The 27,987-nt window shown below is 38.6% G+C and overlaps 2 protein-coding genes across 3 annotated transcripts in view; both read left to right on the top strand.

The window, feature by feature from the left end:
- The window catches only part of metap1d (methionyl aminopeptidase type 1D (mitochondrial)), a 180,581-nt gene extending 159,462 nt beyond the window's left edge, over nt 1-21,119 (top strand). The window contains exons 7-10 of one of the 2 annotated variants that reach the window (XM_041200717.1): nt 7,264-7,361; nt 16,686-16,733; nt 18,202-18,280; nt 18,432-21,119. In XM_041200717.1, the coding sequence (XP_041056651.1) occupies nt 7,264-7,361; nt 16,686-16,733; nt 18,202-18,280; nt 18,432-18,516 (310 nt within the window). In that variant the 3' untranslated portion in view covers nt 18,517-21,119. Of the gene's footprint in view, nt 1-7,263; nt 7,362-7,578; nt 7,828-16,685; nt 16,734-18,201; nt 18,281-18,431 lie in introns of those variants that run through there. The other variant, XM_041200718.1, reaches the window with a different exon arrangement.
- Nucleotides 21,120-24,703: 3,584 nt separating this feature from the next.
- On the top strand, nt 24,704-27,049 carry dlx1a (distal-less homeobox 1a). Its single transcript, XM_041200719.1, has 3 exons — nt 24,704-25,217; nt 25,534-25,733; nt 26,426-27,049. Exons 1-3 carry the CDS (start codon nt 24,908-24,910, stop codon nt 26,675-26,677), a joined length of 762 nt encoding a protein of 253 aa, XP_041056653.1. The 5' UTR covers nt 24,704-24,907; the 3' UTR covers nt 26,678-27,049.
- Nucleotides 27,050-27,987: the final 938 nt, after the last annotated feature.

Consider the following 27,987-nt stretch of genomic DNA (forward strand, 5'->3'; position numbering starts at 1 on the left):
ACCGTCACTTCAAACAGCAAATGCAAAAAGCTAATGCATTTCCTTAAGATTGACACTATATGAACATTGACTTTAGCTGCCATCTTCCATCCCTACCCTGACCACCCCAAGCTCCCCATTTACATTGAACCTCCTCAACATGCTACTGTTTTCCCCATCTTCAGCCCTTGCCCTTTCAAAGATCATTTCTTCCATGGAACTGTCTGTTGGTTCTGTAATCCTCTCCCCATCCAATTCATGACGTGTCAGCTAACTTTCCTGATCACTGACCTTATTCAGGCATGATCCCTTTCCATCTAGCCAGCGTAAAATCGAACCAAAGACTAACAGGAAAAACTAATGGAGCAATGGGTGATCTTTAAGGAGGAATTGTTTCAAGAATAGACTATTTACATTCCAACAATGGCAAAAGCTATGGGAACCAAAGCTAGGGCTCCTTGGATGACAAGGGAGACATAACATGATCGAACAAAAAAGACCATACACATGCATGTCAGGTGAATTCTTCAAGTGAGACCAGGCCAATTACAATAAATTGAGAGGAGAGGTAAAGAAAAAAATAAAGGGAGAATTTTCTCCCCATCGCGTAGGCGGCAATTGGCTGCACGCCGCCATTTTATGTGGGAGGGCCAATTAAGGCCCACCCAGTGTGACGTGTACCCGGAAGCGCTGAGTGCTCTTTGTGCGGGTGTGGAGAGTAGGCTGAGTCGGGGCCTGTGCTCTTTCATGCATGCGCGTGAAAAAGCGCAGAAATCTCCTTGAGGCACAGAGCTGCTTCAGGGAGATTAGTTTGATGATCAAAAATTTAAATAAAGAAAAAAACATTTTAAGACATGTCCCCTCATGTGACAGTGTCACATGAGCTGGGACATGTCAATGAACTTAAATAATTTTTATTCAATTTATAAACACTTCATGAAGCCACATCGCGCCCGTGGATAAGGTTTCATGATAAATGCGAAGGCCGCTTGGGCTCTTCACTTGCCTGCCAACCTTAATGGCAACTCCGTTAATTATTTTAATTAGTTTTTAAATGGCCTTAATAGACTTTTGACAGTTTGGCGGGCGCACAGTCGACTCCAGTGCACGCCCGCCGAACTGAAAATCGGAATGATACACGGTGACTTTGGGACACATGCCCGATGTCACCGCGTGTCATTTTATGCGTCAGCAAGTGGGGCCCACCCGGCACACCGACCCTAAGATTCTGGCCTAAGACTGGCAAAGAGAGAATATGAGAATAGAATGACAGTTAATATAAAAAGGGAACCCAAAAAATTCACTGCCTGCATGTAAATAGCAAGCAGGTGGTAAGAGTATTTAATGAGTACTTTGTATCAGTGTTTATAAAGGAAGAGGATGATGGCAAAAACAAGAGGAAGTGGAGATGGCAGAGGTAATGAATGGAGTGAAAATTGATAAGGATGTATGGGCAGGCTGGCTATGCTATGAGTGGATAAGTCACCTGATCCGGATATTTTGCATTCCCATGATGCAGATGCAAGAGGAGATAGTAGCAAGGCTTGCCATAATCTTCCACTCTTTCCAGAAAGGGAGCAGATGCCAGAAGATTGGAGAATGGCAAAGGTGGCCCCTTTATTCAAGAAAGGATGTCAGGACGCTCCCAGTCATTACAGGCCAGTCAGTTTAACGTCTGTGGTGGGTAAGGTTTTATAAACAATAATCAGGGGAAAAAATCAACAGGCAGTTGGAGAGGTTTACATTAATTAATGAGAGCCAACAGGCTGATCATGCTTGACAAATCGAATTGAATTTTTTGATGAAGTAACATAGAAGGTTGATGAAGGGAACACAATGGATGTTGTCTATCTGGATTTTAAGAAAGTGTTTGACAAAGTACCACATAAAAGACTGGTTAACAAAACTGAGGCTCGTGAAATAAGGAGATCAGTATCAGCTTGGATAAAAAACTGGATTAATGACGGAAAACAGTGAGTCATGGTAAATGGTTGTTTTTCAGAATGGAGGATGGTAGTTGTGGTGTCCTCCAATGAACGACTGATTTGATTTGATACATATACATGACTTTGATATTGAAATATAGAGCAAAACTTCAAAATTTGCCGATGATACTAAACTTGGAGTGGCAAACAGTGAAGATGATACCAATTGACTGCAACAGGTCATAGGTAGGTTAGCACAATGGGCAGACAAGTGGCAGATAATATTTAATACAGAGAAGTGTGAGGTGATGCATTTTGTCAGAAGGGATAGGGAAAAGCAATCTAGATTTACTGTCAAAGTTCTAAAGACTGTGCAGGGACAGAAGGACCTGCAGGTTCATGTGCATTGAGTTTTGAAGATAGCAGTACATATTGAAAGAGTAATTAGCAAAACACATAGGATCCTGGATCATAAATAGAGCGGGCAAGTTATGCCGAACCTTTATAAGGCTCTGTTTCGGCTGTAACTAGATTATTGTATTCAGTTCTGGACACTGCGCTTAAGGAAGAATGTGAAAGTTCTTGAGAGGATGTAGAAGAGATTTACCAGAACGCTTTCATGGATGAGGGATCTTAGCTACATGGTTAGATTGGAGAAGCTGGGGTTGTTCTCCTGAGAACAAAGGAGATTGAGAGGAGGTTTGATAGAGGTCTACAAGGTCAGGTAGACAAAGGAATGGCCAAGATGAAGTTTTCCTCCATCCTGTTAATGATGATTGGTGAGGACCAGCATGCACTCAATGGACTGCCAAGTCTGATGCCCATGTAGGTGGCCACATGGACGCGGACATCAACGTAACGGCCTGAGACATCATGGTACCAATGCTAGAGATTGGCTCCTCCAATCTCTCTAGTTTGCACAGTGCCTCTGGAAAAGCTGACCTTGTACATTTTCTGCTTCTGAAACCAAATTTTTCTCTTCATCGACAGCCCTCAAGGGCCAGCATCTGAATCCAATTGCTCAGAGCTTGGAGGGCCCTGCGTTGTCTGACAGGGACACTCCATTGCTATACTTGCCTCCACCACCTACTCCTGCTGGTTGTGAAGTGTGAGACATCATGTGATAACCCAACTACCTGTTCAGGCAGGTACGGCAATGAGTGTATCTGAGCTGGTGGAGGATGAACATGAGTCCTGTGACGGTGCTTCCTCAGAGTGATTGATCACTTGCTCTGCAGTTGTCAAAGTGGAGATCACCTCAGGTTATCTGCCTCTCCCTATAGTGTTCTGTGCCCTTTTTTACAAGGAGAGAAAGAAGAGACCCACGAGTTTGAGAAATGGGATGTTTGGAGGAAATGGAAGGACAATATCTGTGGATGGACACTGTAAGGGATGGGTGTGAAATTGCACGAAGATGAGAATAAGTTTCCAGTAGCTGATCAGATGGTGATGTGAGGAAGGTGCCTTGACATAGAGGGATGAGTACATTTGCATGGTATGTTGGTATGAGGAATGAGTTGCAGGAGAAGGCTTGGGAAGACAGAGTGAGGGAGACAGGGGGTTAGCCACACATGGCATAATTGAGTGTACCGTGCTAATCACCTTTCCTGTCCTGACAAGGTCAGTAAATCTCTTTTGGTACTGTATCTAGGAACATGGCACCACAGTCTTGCTCCTGACCTCCTCAACCACTTCCAACCACTCCTGCTTGTTTTCAAATACAAGCTTCTTCCTCCCAGCTGCAGAGAACAGAATCTCCCTGTGGACCTTTACAGCCTGCAGCAGCATGTTCCGAGATGCTTCACTGAATTGTCGTGCTAACTTGCTACTTGAATGTCTCCATTCCTGTTTTCTGTCTGAAAACCTCTACCCATGCTTCAACACTGATCCTCACCTGAGCCCTTTAAATACTTCAGCTGAAATAGAGAAACCAGGAAGTCAGATGCACATGCAGGAGCTGCATTTAAAAAGCCAGTGTCAAATGAACTGCCCTAATTCTGGGTTCCTGACCTCTTGCCTGGTTCTCCCTGCTGCCAGCAGATCAGCATGTTAAACTTCAGTCCTATATGTACCTGTGACAGATCTGGCTGGACCACATAAAGCACTAAAACTGTTCTCTATTCCAGGATCATCCTGAAATGCAAAGATAACCTCCGGTTTCTTTTCTTTGCTGCAAATCAACATTTTAAATCATTCTTCCCTGTCCCCTCTGTCCTCACCTCCAACAATAAGTCCAAGGAACTCATTGAATTCTTTGTCACTAAGATTAAGACCATCCAATCAGGTGTCTCTGCCATGTTCCTCCCTCCCACCAGTTCAAATTTCCTCTAAAGTTCCCTCTTGCCCTAACCCTGAACTGGCATCTTTCTCTAGTTTCTTTCCTATCTCCTCTCATGCCTTCTCTGAGCTCAGCTTGTGCATGAGATCCATATATCTCAACCCTATTGCCACCAAACTACTGATCACCAACTTCCTCTTCTGGCCCTCACGTTAGTCGATATTGTTAATGGCTCTCTCTCTTCCAGTATTCTTCCTCCCTTCCTTAAATCTGCCTTCATCACGCACCTCCTCAAAAAAACAACCCTTGACCCCTCTGTCCCTGAAAACTATTGGCCCATCTCCAACCTCTGATTCCCCTTCAAAGTCCTCGAATGTGTTATCACCTCACAAATCAGTGCTCATCTTTCCTGGAACTCATGGGCTGGATTTTTAAATCGGTTTGGGGTCCAGAACAGAGTTGGGTAAGCGCACAATTTGGTGTTGCCAGTTTCTGTGCCGGTTCACCAGCACAATCCCAACCCCAAGCTATTTTGATTGAGGGCAGCTCGTGGTTGAATCAGCTGCCTATCAGGAAGTGGCAGGCAGTCAATTGGGGACAATTATTGTTCTTTGCAGGGCCTATTAAGGCTCTATTCTTGCACCAAATGGAATTTCCAGTCAGCAATTTGAACAGCCCATGTCCTTGTTCAGGTCAAAGTGGGAGGTCAGGGTGAGATGGATCATGCAAGGTGCTCCTCCAGGATCTCAGTCAGGCAGCTGTGGCTCTTTAAAATATCAAAATTAACTTATTTTTGCTTGACCTCGCAGTTTCCACTTTCAAATCAGCAGCTCTCATGCCAGCTGGTGAGGCTACCAATCGAATGCTGGATGGCCTCCCATTGGCTTCCCAGCCTCAAGAGCCTGCATGCTATGCCTGATTAGATGGTGAGCCTCCTCCTTGGCCTTTAATTGGCTGAAGATTTGAAAATCCCTGTGGGTATGTCTAAAGCATGCCTTGTGGGGTCAGGACCTGCAACTAGCCTCATGTTCGGTTCCCAACCCCTGATTGAAAATCCAGCGCTATGTTTGAATCCCTTCAATCAGGCTTCCAGCCCTGCCATAGTACTGAAACAGCTCTTATCAAAGTCACAAATGAAGTCCTATGCAACTGTGACAAAGATAAACTATTCCTTCTCATCCTCCTCGACCTGTGTGCAGCCTTTGACACATTTGACCACATTATCCTCCTCCAACACCTCTTCACTGTAATCTAGCTGGGCAGGATTGTTCCCACCTGATTTCATTCTTAATTGTAGCCAGAGTATCACTTGCAATGTCTTCTCTTCTTTCTCCCACATCGTTACCTCTGGTGTCCCCAAAGGATCTATCCCTGGCCCATTCCTATTTGGAACATCATCCAAAACCACACTGTTACTTTTTACATGTACGTTGACAGCACCCAGCTCTACTTGCCACTCCTCTCATGACTCCTCCATTGTTCTTAAATTATCAGACTGCTTATCTGACATTCAGTTTTGGATGAGCAGAAATTTCCTCTGATTGAATATTGAGAATACTGAAGTCATTGTTTTTGGTTCCCGCTCCAAACTCCTTTCCCCAGCAATCGATTTCAAACCTCAAGCCTCTTCCTGGCAGCAGTCCAAGACTAAATCAGTCTGTTCGCAACCTTGGTGTCATTTTTGATCCGGAGGTGAGCTTTCGGCAATCACTATTTCCACCCCCATAACATTGTGCAAATTCATCCCTGTATCAGCTAATCTGCTGCTGAATCCTTTCATATCTTTGTTATCCCTAGACTTAACTATTTTAACGCACTCCTGAATGGTCTCCATATTCTAGCCTCCATAAACTTGAAGTCATCCAAAACTCTGCTGTCCAACTCTTAACCTGCACTAAATCCCGTTTGCCTATTTCTCCATGTGCTCACTGATATACATTGGCCCCCAGCCAAGGAAGGTCTTGATTTTTTGATTCTCATCCTTGTTTTCGAATTCCTCCATGGCCTCACCCCTCCCTATCTCTGTAATTACCTCCAGCCCCTCAATGCTCCAAGATATCTGTGCTCATCTAATTTTGGCCCCTTGAGCATCCCCGATTTTAATCACTCCACTGTTGGTGGCTGCACCTTCAGTTGTCTATGACTTAAACTGTGAAATTCTCCCCCTACATCCCTCCGCCTCTCTACCTCACTTGCTGTCTTAAAGAAACCCCTTAAAACCTACCTCTTTCACCAAGCTTTTGGCCATCTGACTTAAGATCTCCTATGTGTCTCAGTGTCATACTTTGTTTTATAATGCTCCTGTGAAGCATCTTGGGATATTTTATAATGCTAAAGGCACTATATAAATATAAGCTGTTATCTGCAGTGTAATTCTGCAGCTGAATATACAGAATACGCCACATATACTGAAAGGATCTGATTTAAATATAAGCCTACACCATTCACATATAATAGACAGATTTTCAAATTATCCTAACAAACCAGAAAACAGAATCAATATTTGCATTTGATTTTCAACCTAGAATACTGGAACATTAATGTGTTCTCCTAAATCCCAAGAAAGTAAGTTTCTGAACTCAGTAGGTTTACATAACAAGGTACTGATTGTCATTGATGTGTTTTTCCCGAGGAAGAAATGAGGGAAAATCTGAATCCTGGTCAACAAATGCTGTTCTCAGATGCCCAACTTATAATAGCAATTGTAAACAAGAGTACAGTTGTTTACCATGCAGTCTGGTGTATAGTTGTAATTAAAGATGCTACTTAATTCCCTGATAGGTAAGTGTAGCAGATCCCAGTTGGCATTCAGTTGTTGGTGATTTGTAGAACCTGCTTCTGCAAAATAAAACAAGCATTATTCAAGGTCCACTCACCCTCCCCGCAACCTCCCCAAAAATAAAGAGCAGATGAAATGAAGTTCCAGCAGAATTGACAGGCCTGAGAAAACATTGCTGCTTCTGGCTGGGATGTATAGATGAAGGGAACCTGGAAAAAATATAATCATTTATTTTATTGGATTCCGTGCCATCTTTCTATGCTAATACCAGAACTGATTATTTCTTTTGTTATTATTTATAGTCAGATAGCAGATGCCAGTGGCCTGCAAGTATGTCCGTATTTCATTGGCCATGGGATAGGCTCTTATTTCCATGGACATCCTGAAATTTGGCATCATGGTAAGTTTTTTCACCTTGATTGGCTGGCTTGAAATAGTCCTTTGCATAAATATTTGTCAGCATCCTTTTACTTAATAGTTTATTTTTATTATTTAATCATGGCTTGATGGAAGAAAGACAATTAAACAGGATTCCAAATAGTATCTTACATAACTTACTTGTTTCATTCCTGTACAGTTAAGTGTTATGAATAAAATGTTCCATCTTATTCCACTAGATATGGACTTGTGTATTGGTGAAGATCAAATCAACTACAGATCAGTATAGATACCCATGATATTTCTCATGAACAAGGAGGCACAGTTTCAAAATAGGAAATGACTTTTCTAGGACTGATAGCAAGACGTTCTTCCTCACAAGTGTGATCAACACACAGAATGAACTTCCAGGTTTGGTACTAGAGGCACAAACTCTAGTACAATTTTGGAACCAGTTATTATCACGATAGGCGTGGGGGAGCAGGGAACTGTAGGTGCTTTCTGGATGGATAAGCTAAGCTGAACTGAATGGCCTTTCTCAATCTTGTATTGATTATTTATGTATCTTTCTCTCTATCTAAATGTTTCTTTACCTCCCATTCGCTAAACCTTTGTGTTTACATCTTTCTGTATTTTTTTAACTTTTTCTCTTTCCCTCTTTAACACTATTTTTGTCACTGCCACAATGGTTCTGAAACACTTTCTCCTTTTTCTGTATCTTGATCTTTCTTTCTGTTTGACTGTTCTTCCACAAGTTTGCTTAACACAAACAATAAACCTGTCTACAGTATGTGACATATTCTTCGTGGCCAGAATTTTACGGCCCCGTTGTGGCGGGAATGGGGCCATAAAATGCAGCGAGCCATTCTAAACTTTATTGACCTCAGCGGGACAATAAGATCCCGCTGTGGTAAAATTCCACCCCATATGTCTTTCACACAGCCTGCATGTAGCTAAGTACATCTTTTTCCGTGTTCTTTGGATTTTATTTGTCCCTTTTAAAAATTTGCTTTCCTACTTTTTCCTCACCTATTTTCAGTAAGCTTGCATTTTGAATTTGTTATACATTTTTTTTTGAGAAGCAAGTTGTTCAGTTTGGAAAAGGCAAAATATATGTATGTACCAGCCAGAGTGAAAAAACAGCATTAAGAAGACTGAGACTGTGCCTGTACAGACAAAGAAGAGAAATGAAGAAGAACATTATGACTGTCATTGCAAGTGCTACTGAGAGACAAAAAGCAACAAAGATGAGTACTGAACTCTCAGTCAGTGCATTTATGAATGCACTACAAACCAAGCTCAACTCAAAGAACTTAACCTCAATAATTCAACAGAGGAAAGTTTGCCAGTCTGAGAAAGGGGAAAATTCTTGGAAGTATTAGAAGATTAAATGTTTATGTTTATAACAACAGTAACTTGTATTTATATAGCGCCTTTAATGAGGTTTAAAAAAAAACCCCAAGGCACTTCACAGGAGCAATTATCAAACAAAAATTGAAATCTAGTCACATAAGGCAATATATGACATGTGCCCAAAAGCTTGGCCAAAGAGGTAGGTTTTAAGAAGCAGTTTAAAGGAGGAGTGAGGCGGAGAGGTTTAGGGAGGGAATTCCAGAGCTTAGAGCCCAGGTAACTGAAGGCACAGTTGCCAGTGGTGGATTAAAGAAAATTGGAGGTAACTGTTGTGATTTGTTTTAAGAATTGTTAACTATTAATATCCTTATTATGTTTTAACTCTTATTTTTATGTCTTTTAGAGCAATTGGGGAAGCAGTCTGCCTGCTCTAAAGATTTTTTTTCGTGAATGTAATTAATTCATTTTCTCAGTTAAAACTTTTCTGAAATTCAAAATTCATATTTATCAGAAAGCAACAAATCAGCACACTTGGCAGCCTGTGGGCCAGTCAGGCATGTGCTAACTGCAAAACCTTTCATTATCTAGAATGTTCAAAACTACTCACCTTGCACTTCTACTCAACAAATACAATTCCTGTGTAAAAGTTAATAATTTTACTAATTCAAATATTAAAAATATTGCCATTTGCCAAACAATGCCTAGCCTACCCTCAGAAAATACTTTGGTGAATGTAAATTTTGTCTGTCTCCATTTTTTTCGAAACAACAAACATAAACAGGGATTACTAATAATAACTAAAAGTTTAAGACATAAATACGTTAATGGACTACTCTTGCCTTGTTACTTTCCTTCAGATTAATATTTGGTCACCTTTTACCGCTTTGTGAACCAGATAATAACATTGGTCAAATAACCTGAATCACATTTATGGGCAATTAAATAATGTAGAATCAAATGCATTTGCATAAAGTTCAGAGAAAATAAATTATTTAGCAAAATCTTGAATTCGTATAAGCAAATCTTTACTTGAACATTGTTTCCATGATTGGTGTGGAATGAATTTACATCCTGCTGAAGCAAATTGAAATCTTCTGATACAAATTACAATGTGTTTACACACAGCAAGCCAGCAACTGTAATTCACGGTAGATGTTATTGGGAAAGCCTGCACATGCATGCACCGGGGGCAGGTGAAATCTGTTTACTTAAATGTCTTTGTAAAATGCAAAATGCGCAGTTTTGGCAATTTCAGAGTTGTATTGTAAAAGGTAATTTGTTTTCAAGACAAATTTAATAGAAGCCCTCCCCCACAAATCCTTCTGTCACCTCCTGATGAGGACATGTTGAACAGACCAGCCACTGCAAAACACTCTGCATGAAAATTGTGATTCAGCAGCACCTGGCATTTTACTCAAACTTCTAATTACTTTGCTACAGAACAATATTACATCTGCACCCTGGAGATGGGAGATCTGTTGCTGCCTTGTAGTTTACATTGCAGGGAATAATGGTGTATAGATGTAGAAAACTAAAAGCTCTATGTTAACCAAGTAGACCTCAGTTTGAATACTGTTACAGCCTTTTTCATTATATGAATGAGATTTTAAAAAACTTCAGAAGGGTCTCTTAACATTAGGTTACCTTTCCACTTTTTAGATACCCACACATTTCCTATGTATTTTCAAAATTCTGCGTTTTTACCTCCTATTAATTATATGAAAGTCTGGGCAAAAGCTGGATGTGTTTGCTATTCTTGTCTTATTATTGATAGGGTAGTATGAGCTCCATTCCATACCTTGTTTTACCTTTTGCAAAATGAATTATGATATAACTTCTGCTACTGCAAAATGTAATCCAGAGGTGCAAGTAACATAAGAAGACCATTAGACCATCTAGCCTGCCATTCCAAACTTTGCTGTAATTCTAGAACTAATAACCGTGTATCCATTTTGCTAACAAGAATTCATTTGTTCCTTTTTTAAAATCTACCATGGTTTTCTTTTCCATCGTTACCACCAGTAATCAATTGCCAAAACTTTGGAGTTTGTAGTTGGCAGCGAAGCAAGAGCACTCGTTGCTGAAGTTAGCCTCACTGAGATCTAGTGATCTCTCTGGTGAGAATTTCACCCCTATCATCGTGCAGAGCTCCTGCAATTGATTGCAGTGTTAATTACTGGAGGTTTCCCACCGCAGAGCTGGACTGATGTCATTACGCTATCTAAGTAACCAGTCACATTAAAGGATTTTCACAGACACACAATCAGGAGACAAACACCAGGAAAGAAAATCACTTCTAAAAATGTTCACAAATTAAAGATAAGGAATTCACATCAGGCAAAGTTAGAAGCTAAATATTTTGAAAAATATTCTTTAAAAAAAATTATTTAAGAAAATTAAGTTTAAAAATCTGCTAATTAATCATTTAACAGCACTCTGTAATTATAAAATTAATTTTTCATGGCCAGCTTTGTTCATTAAAATTTTATTAATCACATCACCGTTAAAAATGGAGTTACACCTGATTTAACGAGCTATAACTTAAATGGGATTTCTAACAGTAATGTGGAAGTGGGAAAGTTGATGTTCTGGATGATTTTAGTGATTTCTAGGTCTGCGGCCTTGGGGTACCGCAGTGCAGCCTTTGGCCGAGCACTGGGTGACAACCGCAACTTCTGAATTTCTGCGCTAATCTGTGGATGTGTTACATCCTGAAGTTGTGCTCAGTTTCAAAGGGGCAAACACTGATAGTTCATTGCCGACCTTCCCTTTTAACCCCCAGCACGAACTGGGCATTTGTATTTTTCCTTGACCCTCATTATTTTAAGTGTTTCCTCAAGTCCCCTGACTTTATGCCTAAAATAACTTTCTTTATCCAAATCTGTATACCTTTGAAAATTTCAAAGATAAATACTTTTTCCTACTCTAGCAGTACAGATCCAGAATGGAAAATCTTTTCTCATAATTCAGCCCTCTTAGTTCTGGAATCAGCCTAGTTGTTCCCCTGGATCGCTTCCAGTAGTACTATGTATTATGGAGGCCAAGACAATAAAGGCCAGGTATAACTTCAGTATCACCTCCTTTGACATAAATCACACCTTAGCTACACACCTCAACATTTTGTTTGCTTTCTTGACCACCCATGAACATTGAACCGACAGTGTTAGTAACCTAGCCAGCAAAACTCCCAGATTTCTTTCCTGCTTTGTTACATCAAGCTATTGAGGTAATCTCAAACGATTCAGAGAACTTGGACATAATAACAGATCAGATGTTTCTGCTTTCTGATTGCTATAGAAGCTAATAGTGATGTCTGTTTTGATTTTAAAATGTTTATGCTGATTTCACTACAAGTGTAGTGCCAGATTCACACTGGTGCCAATTTTGTAGTATAACATTGCTAAATTGCAAATTGGCACTCATACACCATGTTGGCCCGACCAACTGTTTCTGACTGTGAATACATGTTTTGTTAGCTGCATAATAATCCAAGAAGTTGAGTGTTCATAAGGTAACTGCTTAGAGTAATTTCCAGACTTTCGTGTTTTGGTACATTACGTAAGGTTTCTATTTTATTAATCTATGTTATATATCACAAAATAGATATAGATTCAAACTAACTTAGTTTCTCCATCTAGACCAAATTTACAGTCCTCATCAGTTATTCCTGTGATTCCAGATTTTCTTCCTCAATTGCCCTGTCCTGCCCTACATTTGTGGATGTTCATGTGAAGAACTTCCAAGCATCTGTCTTAAATTTGCATTTTACCAGTTTGATCTCGTTTCATGGTTTAACGAAGTGGTGTTCCATATTTAGCTTTTCTATACCATTCACTATCATGTACTTTAGTGAGATCCTCTCTTAATCACCACCTTTCAAGGATAAAAAGCCTAAATTTCTCCAGTCTTTTCTATTAACTGATAATCTGACACTGGGGTTCAACCTCATGACTCTTTTCTGCATCACATCCAGGGCTTGAATGCCTCCTTTGTGTCTCCATGACCAAACTTGTAGTCAGCGTATATTCAGACCAGAGCATTGTACAATTTAGAATCCTCCAGCTTATGCTCTACTGATTTGGCAACACAGTTCAGCATTCTGTTTTCTGTGTTAATTACTGCAGTGAAATGACTGGGTATACTAATTGTGAAATCTTCTTAACCAACCCTAGGTTACTTTCAATGTTTCTTACCCAGACAGCAGTGGAGACAGGGTCATCAAATATTTTTAAGGCTGAGTTAGATAGATTCTGAGACAGTCATTGAATATTTTTAAGGTTGAGTTAGGTAGATTCTGAGACAGGGCCATTGAATATTTTTAAAACTGAGTTAGACAGATTCTTGATTGACATGGGAGTCAAAGGGTATATGGGGTAGACAGGAAAGTAGAGTTGAGGTCACAATCAAATCAGCCATGATCTTATTAAACGGCAGAGCAAGCTCAAGGGGCCAAATGGCCTACCCCTGCTCCTAATTCATATATATATATGTTCATATTTATGTATGTTTCTTGTACTAGTTCAATACCATTTATGGAGTAGAGATGTTCCTCACTATTTTCTTACAGTCAATGATACTTTATACTTATCTGTATTGCATTTGATATGCTAAGGCTCTGTGCAGTTATTTTGCATTCCTTGGCTAACTATTCAGATTTAACTGTTTCCCTTCTTTGTTTGATATTGCCTGAGAATTTTACCAGTTTGTGTTGAACTCCTGAATCTAGATTGTTAATATAAACTAGAAACACCTGTCACTGACACACCTCTCGCACTACTTCTACCTACCCTGACATTACTTCCAGATGTGAGTCAGACTAGCGGAGTACAATAATGGGTGGGCTGTGGATGACATTTGGGGTGCTTTTGCATGACAACAATGTTGCTGTTAGCAGATGCATAATTGTTCCCCCCCACCCCTAAGTGGAAACAGCCTGACCTGCTGAGAACCAATAGCACCAGATTAAGTCCTTCTGTTGCAGAAAACTAAATGTGCTACCAAAAATCGGATTTCAGCAGATCATAGTTGGTCTGAAAAGGCCAGCATCTGATATTAAGTGTTAAATGGAGATAGCACCACAGGAAAGTTGCTCACCAGGGCAGGACTTTGTTGGGAATGAATATACAGGAGAGATTTTTTTGATTGGAAAAATATACTTTATTCAAAGTATCAGAAAGAACATTACAAAACATTTCGAAATGGCCATCACAAATATTGCAATCAGATTCAACTTTTACACGTGGATCACGTGGTGCTTCAATACAATCAATGAATATTACAGTCATTTCAATATGGTCATTACATACAGTCAGACAGCGCAATGGGACTGGATATATCGACATACGTCATGTTGCACTCTGAGGTACAACATGATACCTTTAGTTTTCACTACATACATTTATTGTGAGTCATAAGCCCGAGGAGTCTATACAGTTCCCAGCCCCTCGTTGCACTATGGCAGAAAGGTCTTAGACAGCAACCTTTCCCCTTTGCGCCTTTGCGGCGGCTGCCCCAAGCTTTATTGCTTCCCTCTGCACGTAGCCCTGGACCTTGGAATGTGTCAGTCTGCCACACTCGGTCGGGGACAACTCTTTGCACTGGAAGACCATCAAGTTTCAGGCAGACCAAAGAGCGTCTTTCATCGAGTTGATGATCCTCCAGCTGCAGTTGATGTTTGTCTGTCGGTGTCTGTCCCTGGGAACAGCCGGTAGAGCACAGAGTCCTGTGTCACCGCACTGCTCGGGATGAACCTTGACAGAAACCACTGCATCTCTGTCTAGAACCTCTTTGCAAAGTCACAATCCACAAGGAGGTGAACAATGGTCTTGTCCCCCTCACAGCCACCTCAAGGGCAACGTGCAGAGGTGAGACTCCTGGCGTGTTGGAAGGATCTGACAGGGAGGGCCTTTCTCACCACCAGCCAAGCTACATCTTGGTGCTTGTTGGAAAGTTCTGGTGATGAGGCATTCTGCCAAATGACTTTGACAGTCTGCTCGGGGAACCATCCAACAGGATCCACCCTCTCCTTTTCCCGCTGGGCCTCTAAGACGTTACTTGCTGACCACTGCCTGATGGATTTGTGATCAAAAGTGTTTCTCTGCATAAATCTTTCCACTATATACAGGAGAGATGACAGTCTAGATGAAAATATCTCTGCTGATTTATGTTGGTGTTTGTTGTTCTTCCAGACAGAGCCAGAGGAATTTGGAAACTCCTTATTATAATAGTTATTGATCCTTTTTTCTTTTAATTGGCTTGCATGTTATGTGCCTTTTTATTTTCTTGACAATTTTCTGTTCTCTTCCTCTGTTCTAAAAGACTGTTTGCTGGGACACGGTTCCTTGGATGCCCTCCATTACCTCACCCAATTAGCTAAATGTGTTCTAATTTTGGCAGGCTGTTCTGATGTGGAGGGGTTGAAGTTTAGCCTTGGTGCGCTCTCAAGTGAAGCCTGCACACAATCACCCCAAGCATGAGCTAGTTGGCAGTTACTAGGAGCAGGAACCCTCGTTCATTTTACCTTAGAATCCAAGCTAAAAATTCCCTCCTTAACTGGGGTGTGAGTGACACCCAACTGTACTGACATTATCACTTTGCCAGCTTAAACCACCTTACTCAAATCTGGGAGCTTTCCGTTCTGTTAAAAATAAATGTTTTGGTACATGTCAGCTATAGTGATGTTTATGATTTTTCCCTGCTACATGTACCTGCACAGTGATCCCTGGCAGTTTAATTGTTTGGCCAAGCTGAGAACCAGTACACACAATATAGTACAATGAGTCTGCCACAGCATGAAATGGAGTAAACTTTCTAAAATGAGACAAGCTGAGAGCACATTGATCTGTATAGAATCTTATAGCACAGAAGGAGGCCATTCTGCCCATCATCCCTGGCCCTACTCTTTGAAAGAGCTACCAAATTAGTCCTACTCCTCTGCTTTTTCCCCATAGCCCTGCAACTTTATCCTTTTGAGGTATGTTTAATTATTTTTTGAGCTATACTATTGAATCTGCTTCCACCACCACTTTAGACAGTACATTTGCACTCCTAACAATTTGCTATATAAATGAATTTCTCCTTCCTCCTGGTTCTTTGACAATACATATAACAGCAGGGTTAATGTAATTTTAAAATTTGCTTTACATCTTTTAATAAAATATTTTGTGGATAAATGCTCAAAGCATTTCGTTTCTTAAATTAGGTTTATGTGTTCGGATTTGATGCTCTCCCTATGAAAGTGTGCAGAATTACTAAAACCAGCCTGTCATCTGTTGTTTATTTGGACCCGCATTTGGAATTATTGTCCTGGTTATAAAAAAAATTTGTTAACATTTGTTAAGTATAGACTTTGCCATCTGCTTTCCTAGAACAATTATGTTACTTTCTAAAAAGGAACATATTTGCTGAAGTGGAGCCATTAATCTATATTTGATGCAAATTACACAAAAAACATGAGCTGAACAAAGTGTGCTATGTGGCTTATATGAGAAAGTGTTAAAGTGCAATTGTTCAAAATCACAACCTATATTGATTCATTAGTAGAAATGAGGAGAGGAAAAGCAATAGTTTATTTATCCTGTTTGAATTCAACATCCCTCATAATCAACTATTTTCTTATTAATAAATTGAGTTTTTTTTAACATATGTGTCTTATAAATGGGACCTGTGTATTTTGTCCTGGGCTGCTTTAGATAATAAACAAGAAATGAATCTTTGAATTGTTTATTTGCAAACTAAGCTTTGCAGTTATTTCAAATTGAGAGATTGTGTATTAACTCACAAAACTGAATACAAATTTACCTGTTTAGACTTTAATTTTTATTAAAGGCTTTGATTCCATTAACAAGCAGGTGTAGATAGACATTGAGATAAATGCATTGCAGCGCATTAAGACTTTCAGCAGTCTATGTCATGTCCAGTTGTTAGGTTTGATAAGCCTCTCAGATAACCAGCAAAAGTAACTCAACAAACTTTGTTTCTGTCATTATAACAGCTAATACCAATAACCTGGTGATGGAAGAGGGAATGACGTTTACAATAGGTGAATATTGTCATCACTGTAACTAATAACTTTCACTGCATAAATGCACTTCCAATAGCCCGTTGGTACAGGAATCTGAAAAAGCAAAATTGTAGTATTCTTTTTCTGAGGAAATAACAAGTCTATTAAAGCTCTACAATTCCCATTAGGATGATATTATCTTAAGTTTTTTCTGCCTTAATACTATTTAATCTTGATTTCAAAAATTGCATTTGATTTTACATTTGTTAAAAGTTAATTTGCTGATAAATGTTATAAAGTAATTCAGTTTTGTTTTACCTATTTTGTCAGTGTATTTTTGCAGAAAAGAATACTTTGAGCTAATGTTCATGATTACTATACCCTGTAGACTTTAGTGTGTAGTTTAACGTTTTCCCATTTCTTTCATTCATGTTATTGAAAAATAGCAATGTTTATGTCATTAGTAAATTTTTTCATAAGATCATAAAAAAGTGGATGAGAAAGGCCATTTAATCAATTGAAGCTTATCCCTTGAGTACAGAAGAATAAGGGGTGATCTAATTGAGATGATTAAGATTATCAAAGGAGTTGATATGGTAGATAGAGAGAAACCATTTCCTCTGGTGGAGGAGACCAGATCAAGGGGGCATAACCTTAAAATTACAGCTAGCCAGTTCAAGGGAGATGTGAAAATCTGGAACTCCATCCTTCAAAGAGCTGTTGAGACAATTGAAAATTTCAAAACTGAAATTAAAAGATTTTTGTTCACCGAGGGTATTAAGAGTTACAAAACCAAGGCAGATACACGCAGTTAAAATACAGATTTAATTGCATGACAGATCAGGTTCGAGGGGCTGAATGCCCTACTCCTGTTCCCATGTCCCCAGTGCCTTGTCTTTCCCATCCAAGCATTCAACTATATTTTAAACACTGATGACTGGCAATTTAGCTGGTTTGGCTGAGCTGAGGCCACAACACTGCAGTACATCACCATTAACCATTATAATGTGGTTGACACAGCATGAAATAGAGTCAAAATTCTGACATGAAGGCAGCTAAAAGAACTTCTTTACATTGATTTATGTAACAGTGAAATTAGTGTAAAGTTTTAAAATTGGTTCAGAATCTTTTAATAAACTATTTAATGAATATAAAACAAATCATGTAATGTATTTTGAACAGCCCTAATATTTTGTCTCTCAAACCCTGATTAGAAGATTACACTAAGCCTTCATCGAGCCTTGAAAAAAGCTCTTGTTCACATTTATTTTAACTTTACTTTTCACTTTTTAAAATCCCTTCCAGTCCTACTTTCCAGGTATACTATTTTAAGATCTTCAAAGTTACCGCTGATGTTATCTTTTGAACTCCTAGCTACCCCGCTAACTACATTTTTACTTTGTTATCCTGCACATAGGTAATCATGAAAGAAAATTTATTTGGCATATGTGGCTCCATTTGCTGTGGTAGATGTCTAACTCTCCTGTATGTATTATTTTAATTCTAGAACCGATTCTCATGGAGGGATCCACAGAATTCAGAATCTTGCAGGACGGATGGACGGCAATGTCTGCTGATGACCTTAGGTGCTGATAATTACTTTTACTTTGTTTATTTTAGGAATTTTATTTTAACTTACCAATATTTGCTACCATTAATCGTCTTCTCAATAAATTTGATATATTATTCCCCAAGTGGTGTATTTTAATATATTTTCTTAAATTCTGTTATTTTAAGATCAGCCCAGTTTGAACACACTATAGCAATTACAGCAAAAGGAGCAGAAATTCTAACTAGATTGCCGGAGGAAGATCAAGGGTAAACAGGAAAGCCAGGGATTCGTTGCAGACACGGCATTAAAATGACTTTCTATCCAGAGTGTTTCAAGACCGCACTGTTGTCAACGTTGCTGATGGACACAGTGTTCAATGGAGTCAAGTCGAAGTTGACTGAAGGAAATTTGTCGCATTTGGAATTTGATACTTCTCCCATTGAGAGTTTTTGACAAACCATGTTTACTGCGTCGTTTTAATAAATGTTTTGAAAATAGTGACCCAGTAAATGTTGTGTATTGTGCATTTGGTGCCAGAATTGCAGCTGGTCGAGAAGATATGAAATGTTGCATCGAGCTTCCAATGGCTTTGTGTATATATGTGCTGAGAAGGATAAGCTGTCATTTGTTTGCTGACGGGTCTGAAGGAACAGTATGAAACAGTTTAAACTACCAAGTTAGGGTATTGCATAACCGCCTATCGTAGTTTGGGTTTAAAACCTATGTTAAAAGGAAAGTGCAACTTCTGCGTACGTTTAAATGAAGAACTGAGGTGATTTTGACTTTAAGCAATGTAAACTGAAGAGCAGCCGTTGAAAGGCGACTACGTTATACTCAATAGGATAGACAAATCCAGAAAAGCTGCGTATGACAAGTTTAACCGTACTGGTATTTACAGGTTGAGCCGCACATTATTAACCATTTGGTATATCCACGTGGAATTAACTATTTCGACAACAAATCCCATCATTACTAACTAAAGTAGAAATTGTGTGGAGTCTAAAGAAGCAACAAATAATCTAGTTTGAATATCTTTGACCCATTTTTGTTAAATATGATGAATGTCAGTATTGAATGGTTCCGGGACGGACAGGTTGTAAAGTTTGTATCAATGTATGGTGCCAAACATGAGATGTAATGGTCATCAGATAATTGAAATACTTAATACAAATGATATGAACAGCTGTTTCCAGAGAATATATATGCGCTCATAATGCTCGAACCATTTATGTAAATTGATGTGGCCTTCAGTTGCACAAATTATTTTCACTATTGATCTGAACGTTTGTAGATCTGTAATTAAGCTGATGACGACAGGAATTGTTTATCCTATTCAAAATGGTGCGTTATCAGTCCATATATTACAGAATTATTATGGAAAATGGGCAGAGAAATTCGTGGGGCTTTCAAAAGTGTTCATTCAAACATTGTTTAGCGATGAGCTGCAATATAATTAGCTATGTATACACAGAAGACAGATAACATGAAGATATGTGATTGGATAAAGAAAAACGGTAAAATTGTATTTTTATAAGATTACCACCATGTGTTTCATTTTGTAATGAAACAGATTAATCAGTGTGCTCCTCCAGTTATCTTTAAGGCTTGACTATTCCTCCTGATAGTTGGGTTATCTTATTTTATGGTGGACGATGACACGCTATCGGTAAATGTAGTATTATTGCCAACTCCTTCAGACCCTGAAAGTACATTTTCTTTGGGAAATCAATCGAGATAAAATCACTTAGTTTGTTTCGGCAATTTTCAGGGTTTTTTGTAAAAATACACAAAGTCTGAATTAATTAATTAATTTCAGAGATCGCTCATGCTTTAACCATGACCGTTTAAACGTTGGACATTTGCTTTGTCTCTAAATTAATATGAAACCTAGAAACCATTTAAACACCTATTACTTCAGTGATGTATCTGGAGGTGACGTTTGGTACTTCAACCACTTGTTCCTATTTTGCTCAGTTAGCAGACACACCACTTCTCTTTTCTTTCCGAGCCACATGTAAATCTTGTCACTGACCCCTATTACGACATACAGGTATTTGCCTATGGTAAAGCCAACCTATCCTATCGGAAATTATTGAATTGTAAATCTGTAAAGGGTATTTATATAATCTATGCTGTATTATATTATGTGTATTACACGTTTAATTTAGTATGTTGTTAAATCCTATGTGTTCTAAAGAATACTGTGCGATTTGTTCAGCTTTTTGGCAACCTATTTTCAGTAAGGCTGAAATTAAACAAAATAAGTAATTACCACAAGAGTGAAAGGATTCATCTGAAAGCTTTGCTGAAGTATTTGTAAAATGTGTAGTAATAAACTGGAAAGAGCGAATGCCATAGGTGCATATCATCAATGAACTGTAACAGAACTGTAACTATACTCTGCGAGAAAATAATAACCGATTACCTGGAATTATTTGGCTGGGTACCCTCGCCACATATACAATGTCTTACAGTTTGTTTACATGTTCTCATTCTCGGGTTAAAATTGTCTTGTTGAAAGTTTACGCCATTTTGTTTTCAATTCGTGTGTGCTGATTGCCGTCACTTGTTATTTATTGGGAGGAAGAAATCAAGTTGCTCAAACCAAAGAATTTTTCATCTTTCTTATTGGACCCTTGTTCTTAATATTAAACATTTTATGACTGAGGTAAAGGTCGTAAAAGCATAAATATGCAGAAACGAGATTTGTCCCTTTAATTGTGCATGTAATTAAATTATTAATTATGGCAACGCGCATGCAGATGGTCATACCTTGCGTGTAGGTGCTTTTGAACACAATGTTAAAGATCATACGTAAGATCATGTTTTGTTGTTAATTAAGGTTTTATATGAAATATATGAATTTCCAAGTTGGACTGGCAATTTTCTTTCGAATACTTGCGATGATGTAAACAAGCTAAAATACTACAAGCGATCCTATATTAAGCATACTTCTGACGTTACTAAAGCAGCACTGTGATTAACAACTCTCGTTTTACAACTGACTGCAAACAATCGTGGTCAGACATTAATTAGTCAGTTTTCACAAGAAACGCAAACGTTTAAGTGCGACGATGATGGATAAATACTTACTTAACTGTATAGATTTGTTGCACTGTAGATTTTTCTCGGCTTAAAAGAACTTGGGAAAATATGTTTTAGCGCTGTTGGGATTCGTGTAGCATCTGGACACAATCACACACACGTCGGAAGAATTAAGTAAGATTGTCACGTTAGCCCCGAGTGGATTTCAGAGCAGATTAATTCTGCCTGTTTACAAGATCTTTAGATAAAAACGTCTCTGTTCATTTTAAATATTAGAGGAATTGAACCAAATCGACAACTAAACTGTTCGTGGTATAAGTTTCATCTGAAACAGGTGCTGATTTCTTTCTGTTTTAACTGGCGATAGATTCAGAGACAGGTTTCTTAATCCAGCTCGAAAAGTGCACATATGTGCTGAATTCCTTGCTGAGAGAGAAACGCAATCAGATTCTAGCCATTATGGAGGTTACGACAAAATTGTTGATTTTTCTCCTCCTGCGTCTTTATTGTTCGAAGTAAATAGTTGCATCAGTTGTAATTCAATTAAAAACGGAATCATCTATAACATTATTTTAAAATGGAGTACTTTATATCCTAAAAAAATCAATTTTAAGATAAGTAGTTTAATGTAACATTACTGAAACGTGTTCAATCAAATATATCAGAAATAAAACATTTTTAATTGTATAATTGCATGTGGTGTAACTGGACTCTCAAGATTGGATATTGGTTCAAAGCTCAAAAATGTCGTACTTTTGCAACTCAAGTATAAGTTTGGAATAAGATGTGTGTGTTTTTGGCCTGTAGACCCTTAAATGGGTGTATTTTGCACGTTTCTCATTTCTGTAAACAAAACACACACTAATAAGCTTCATTGGCAGCAAGAGATGTTGAACATGCCTCAGTACAAATATTTTTATGAACCTAACACATGAATAAATATGCATATCAATTTGTGGAGCCGCAATTTTAGTGCTTAATTGGCTTGGCCAAGGACAGATTTACTCAAAATACAGAATAGACCTAAGCAGTTGATTGTAATTAAATATTTCATTCAGGGCCGGGCACTGTTTCTGCAGCTGACATGTAAATTTTCACGGTCAATTCTTCAGTGTTTTATTGCAGTTCTCAGTCGGTGACGTTAGGTGAAGCAATGGGTTGGTACGTGAAAGAGTTTTCACTTACTGATACTGTTCGGAAAATTTAACAGCGGGACAGTAAAAAATCTGAATTCAGGGAGTCTCTTGAAACCGTTGTACAGCAGCAAGGCAATTACTTCAGTGTTACTGAGAATTTGTGTTATTTATCTCCACAACCTGTTTAACAAAATGCTAGAGCGGTTTTTTTAATTTATTGACGAAAACATGCATTTCCTCCAAAATCTGTTCCTTAAAAAAACGAGTCCAATTGATTTAATTGCAGGAAAATATGATACATTGAAGAACAAAATGAAGAACAAAAATGTGTGTCATATGGTTGCGAGTGTGCATCTCACCTCCCGTTATAGAAATGCAAATATAGATGGGTTATTTGTTAAAATAGTGGAAACAGGTTCATACTGTGAATTCTGTTTTGCAGCAATTCTTAAAACAATTGAGGAGCGATTTCTTATGCTGTTAACGGTGTAACCCTTGAAAAGTAACTCCCTTTTTTATTGTTACGTGGATCGGCTTTGTTATGTAAAAATATTATGAAATGACTGCCATTAGATTACAAATAAACAGATAATTTAATCAGCTACTGTCTAAATTACGTGAAAGCGCCAACAAAATTCGATTTTCCCATCGAAAAGGAGAGAAATGTATAGAATGGATTATGGAAGAAAAATGCCTACAACTTCGAAAATGTTCAACGCATGTTAAAAGCCAACATTTTATCATTTAAAAATATCCGTGCGTTAAAAATCACTTAAGCTTTTAATACCCTTTATTCCAGATGTACGCATTTGTATTACATCAGCCATGGCTTACACTGACTGGCGGCCAGCGTCTCATCAGGATTCAAATTACACCGTTTATCGCTGTATGTGAAGTATTTAAACCCGAAAATGCATTTTAAGTACCTTTTATTCGCCCTTCAAACAAAACAGTGCAATTAATCTCCCACATTGAAGTATGCTTTTCTAGATATTTCATATCATTCTCGGGTCGCATGTTACATACAAAAACCTCCGTATATCGTCAATATGCTGCATGATTTTTTTAATCTGTTGCCCGCATACAGGCATCTCTATACTATGGTTTGTCTCACTTGTTTAACGATGAAAGGATTGGATGTTGCAATTGGTGTTAAATATATGGCTAATTATGCGTATGAAAATTAAGTATCAGAGTTATGCTAATAGGAGCCGCCTTCAGCTGTTTATCAGAGCTCTTGAGACTGGCATTTAATCAAATGAATCAGTAACTGCTGCATGTGCACGTGTGGTCTTTCACCGTATCACTTCATGATAGATGCAGCCTTGCTGCATCACAAGCGATATCTTGTTAAATACTACAGTAAATACCATTTAAGTGAGTACAGCGTTCAACAAACTTTTTCATTCGATATTGTCGCTCACATGCTTTTATTTTATTGTAAATTGCATGTTTATGTTAGTCCTTTCAATGATAGAATATTAACACAGTTGGAATAGTTCGGCCGCTTGCCATTATGTCTATATTTTTCCCATTCTAATTTAGTTTTGTGCAAGGGAAAACCTACAGATAGGTTTCTCCTCTTAAAACATTTCAATATAGAAAATTAAAACATTGGTTATGACTTCTTTATAGAGCAAATAATTGTACCATTATGACCAAGTTCTGTTAATTTCTAATTCAGCACATCATAGTTGGCTCCAATTATATCGCTACATTCATCCCGAACATTATGAAAGCTTTCAGCAACGAGTTACTTTGTGAAGTGCAGTGATTGTAGTTAAGACGGTGAAGTTAATGCAATAAGTTTCTTATCTTTAATGCAATAAAGGAGTGCATTCAGTTTTGAATCATTAAATGAAATTGACAAAAATAATCTCTTACATTAGTTATCAATACTGTAAGATCCTGTCATTAAAATCATAACATCGTATTTTTGACAACAAAGCTTTGGATATTTACAAAGCAGGTTACATGCATTTTTGTGTGGCAGTTCTGAATCATTTTAAATGATCAAACAATCTCAGTTGAAGTCATAAAACTACGAATTTATGATGTTTGCAATGAAACATTTTGAAATCGTCTGATTAGAAATGTTAGCCAGAGCCTTTACTTTCAAATGACTGTAAACTATTTGGGCCAATTTCTCTGCACTGTCTCAGGCCGCTATTTCTTTCCACCGAGAATTTTTTCTCCGGTCTGCTAGAGCGAACCTCGCATGTAGCCAATCAGAAGGGCACGTGGTGAAAGTGGACCTATCAGCGAGCAACATTGTTGAATATTCATGAGATATCGAGTCAAACCTTTCAGGCGAGTTTATGTGTATTCACAGCATCATGCCTCGACTTTGTCAACCCAAAAACTCCATTTTCTTATGAATGGAGAGTGAAAAAAATCAGATTCGCTTAAATTGGGATCCTTCTCAGCCGGAGGGAGTAGTGGAAGGAAAAGAAGTGAAGTGACAAGCTGGGAGGCGAACGATGACCATGACTACAATGTCAGAAAACCTCAACAGCCCCGTCTCAAGTAAAGCAGTTTTTATGGAGTTTGGGCCACCAAGTCAACAAATGTCGCCTCCCATGTCTCACGGACATTACTCCATGCACTGTTTACATTCTGCCGGCCACTCTCAACATGACAGCTCCTACAACACTGCTTCATCCTTCTCACGATCTCTGGGCTACCCCTATGTCAACTCAGTGAACAACCATTCCACTAACCCTTACATCAGTTCAGTGCAATCGTACCAAAGCAGTTCGAATCTGGCCCATACACGATTAGAGGACACAGGTAAGAACGGCCGAATCAGCATTTTGCTAAATCTAGTTTGGTGTAAAATACGTGAGAGGCAGTTTGTTACAGCAGTATTTGAACCAGCCCAGCGAGGAAATTTGTAGCACAGAAGTTCGCATCATTCTGCCTCTGATCTTTGTAATTATTTATTGCGTAATACTATAAACAATGCATGCAATTATGGGTAATTATACGTAAACTGGCGCTAGTAAAAATAGACAAACTTTTAACTGCTGTGTTAAATACGTTGTTATTCTGTTGTAGGTAATTATGTATTGGATGTGCATTGCTATGTCTATTTTTTTTCTTTTAGGAGCAGAATCAGATAAAGGTACGGTGGTGGAGAGTGGGGAAGTCAGGTTTAATGGGAAAGGGAAAAAAATTCGCAAACCCCGAACCATTTATTCCAGTCTACAGTTGCAAGCTTTGAACAGACGGTTCCAACAAACTCAATACCTTGCTCTGCCTGAAAGAGCCGAACTTGCTGCTTCTCTGGGGTTGACACAGACACAGGTAACAGAGATATTAAACTAAAATGCAAAGCTCTTCTCTTCGTCCCAATATTACATCGAATAAATCACACTGCCGAGCAAAACCAGGCATCGGCAACATAAACCCTGGCAACTTTAATACAGAGTTCATGAGAAGTTTAAGCTAAAACAACACAAGCGTGCGTTCCCAGGCATAAATCCAAGTATTTGTTTACATCAGTGGAAGTTTGAAGCATTGCAATAAAATGCAACTCAAATCCATAAAATGCCACAGATATGGGGACGATTCACATACACGCACCAACAATCAGCTCATTACAGAGAATGCAGTGTGGATCGTATATTTTACACCGTAGCGAATTGTTTGGGAAACAATTTCAACAAAGTCACTACAAGGAATGTTGCTCAAATTATAACATTATAGTTCTCATCTGTTGTCTGAAGTGTTGTAGCCGTCTAGAAGAGCTCATCCGTGTGGCTGAATATGACTGCTCGGTACTAAGGGTCTTTCTGTGAATATTTTGGAATTATTTAAGGTAACAGGACATGGAAAAGCGTATGCTCAACATGACCAATTAGAACCTCTCAAACATTTGTTTTAGCATTTAAGTTCTTGTATTGAGATATGTTTATATTTATATAAGACGAGTGAAAGTCTTGTCCGTTGTATTTTTAAAGTTTGAATACTTAAAACATCTTTGTTATATTATACAGGTAAAGATTTGGTTCCAGAACAAGCGCTCTAAGTTTAAAAAGCTGATGAAACAGGGTAATGGTGCATTAGAGAACAGCGCCCTTGCTAATGGTAGGGGCCTATCCGGATCCTCCCCTCCAGTTCCCCCCGTCTGGAACACCTCATCTGCCGGCAAGAACTCCACAGGGACTCCGGGAAACTACATCCCTAGCTACACATCGTGGTATCCTCCAGCGCACCAGGAATCTATGCAACAGCCTCAACTGATGTAAGATAACCGCCTTCGCCCTGTTTAAGCAAGGACAATAATCCGAGAAAGCAGTTTCTGAAGTGCACCATGCCCTTAGCAGACACGTACAGATGTGATGCGGAGCCAGTTCTCAGTTCTGCCAGCTGACAGATCGGCGAAATCTCTATCAGCTCACGTTAAGAGCAGACCGCTAGCACCAAGACTCTGAGGCATAATCCCTGGGACAGTTAAAAAGCCTTTGTTGCAAATTCCTTGTATTCATCCTATTCTGAAATAGGCAGGCTTTGTATCGAGTACCGTCTCCCATTTAGGATTTTAGGTCTGTAAACGAATGACTGGTTATGCAGCGCAGAATTCATGACAATGGGAAGTTCTTACTGCACGCAGTCACCGTTTTGTACATATTATTTAAATATGTTGCACAGATTTAGCGTTTTTTTGTTTTGTGTGGAGTGTACATGATACATTGTGAAATGGGATCTTAATATTTACCTGTGAAATTGAAACGTGATGCTGAAAAACATTGTGTCTAGCGTTCTAAATGTAAAGGTTTAGTTTTATATTGATAATGTTAACTTATTGCTTTGTATCTTTGAATCTTTGTAAATATATTATAAAGTCCATTCAAAGACAGTAAAATTATGATTTTAAACAAAGACAGTTGCATTATGAAAGCCTCTGTGTGCTCATTCCAGATGCATTAATACAGAACTGCAGGGAATTGGTGACAGAATACATTTACTATCATCCTACTGGTTTCAATAATTCCATATTCCCCACTTTACATATTCGAATAACCAGGCGAAGTGATCAAATAACACCCTCAGTTTGTGAGCATCGGCTACTCGGAAAATCGAATGAGCATTCCAGATATATATCTCAAGTGCCAGCAACATTTATTTTTATATTTAAATACACACAGGCTCAGCGGGCTGTCGTAAAGTTACTTTCTGAATTTCACCTCGTGTGGTTTCATTATAGATTAACTGCTGGATAACCCAAATATGGGAATCTAAGGTATTATGCTTTTAAATAGTATAATTTCGCATTGTATCTGACCACCCCTACCGCTCATGATGTGGGGTCGGATTATTTTGTTACAGTCAACCGTTAGTTTCAGTGTCACGTCTAACCTACGCTACTTTAAATTGGATGCAATTATTTTTCCAGCAATTAAAGCACTTATTGCTTTTCGACGTATCTATCGCTCTTATATGCTCTTTTATATATTTCTTGGGGTACAATAAATCTCTTTTTCAGCGTTGAATGACAGGAAGCCACTACTATGTTAACTAAATAATGGACAAAAGAAGCAGGTGCTGCAGAAAAAAA

The sequence above is a fragment of the Carcharodon carcharias genome, chromosome 12 (assembly GCF_017639515.1).
Source record: "Carcharodon carcharias isolate sCarCar2 chromosome 12, sCarCar2.pri, whole genome shotgun sequence".
Taxonomy (NCBI): domain Eukaryota; kingdom Metazoa; phylum Chordata; class Chondrichthyes; order Lamniformes; family Lamnidae; genus Carcharodon; species Carcharodon carcharias.

What these genes read in the sequence shown, in the direction of transcription:
- dlx1a (XM_041200719.1), top strand. Translation starts at nt 24,908, where the DNA reads ATGACCATGACTACAATGTCAGAAAACCTCAACAGCCCCGTCTCAAGT. An exon ending in TACACGATTAGAGGACACAG is followed by an intron (nt 25,218 to 25,533) that starts GTAAGAACGGCC and finishes TTTTTCTTTTAG; the next exon opens with GAGCAGAATCAGATAAAGGT. An exon ending in TGGGGTTGACACAGACACAG is followed by an intron (nt 25,734 to 26,425) that starts GTAACAGAGATA and finishes TATATTATACAG; the next exon opens with GTAAAGATTTGGTTCCAGAA.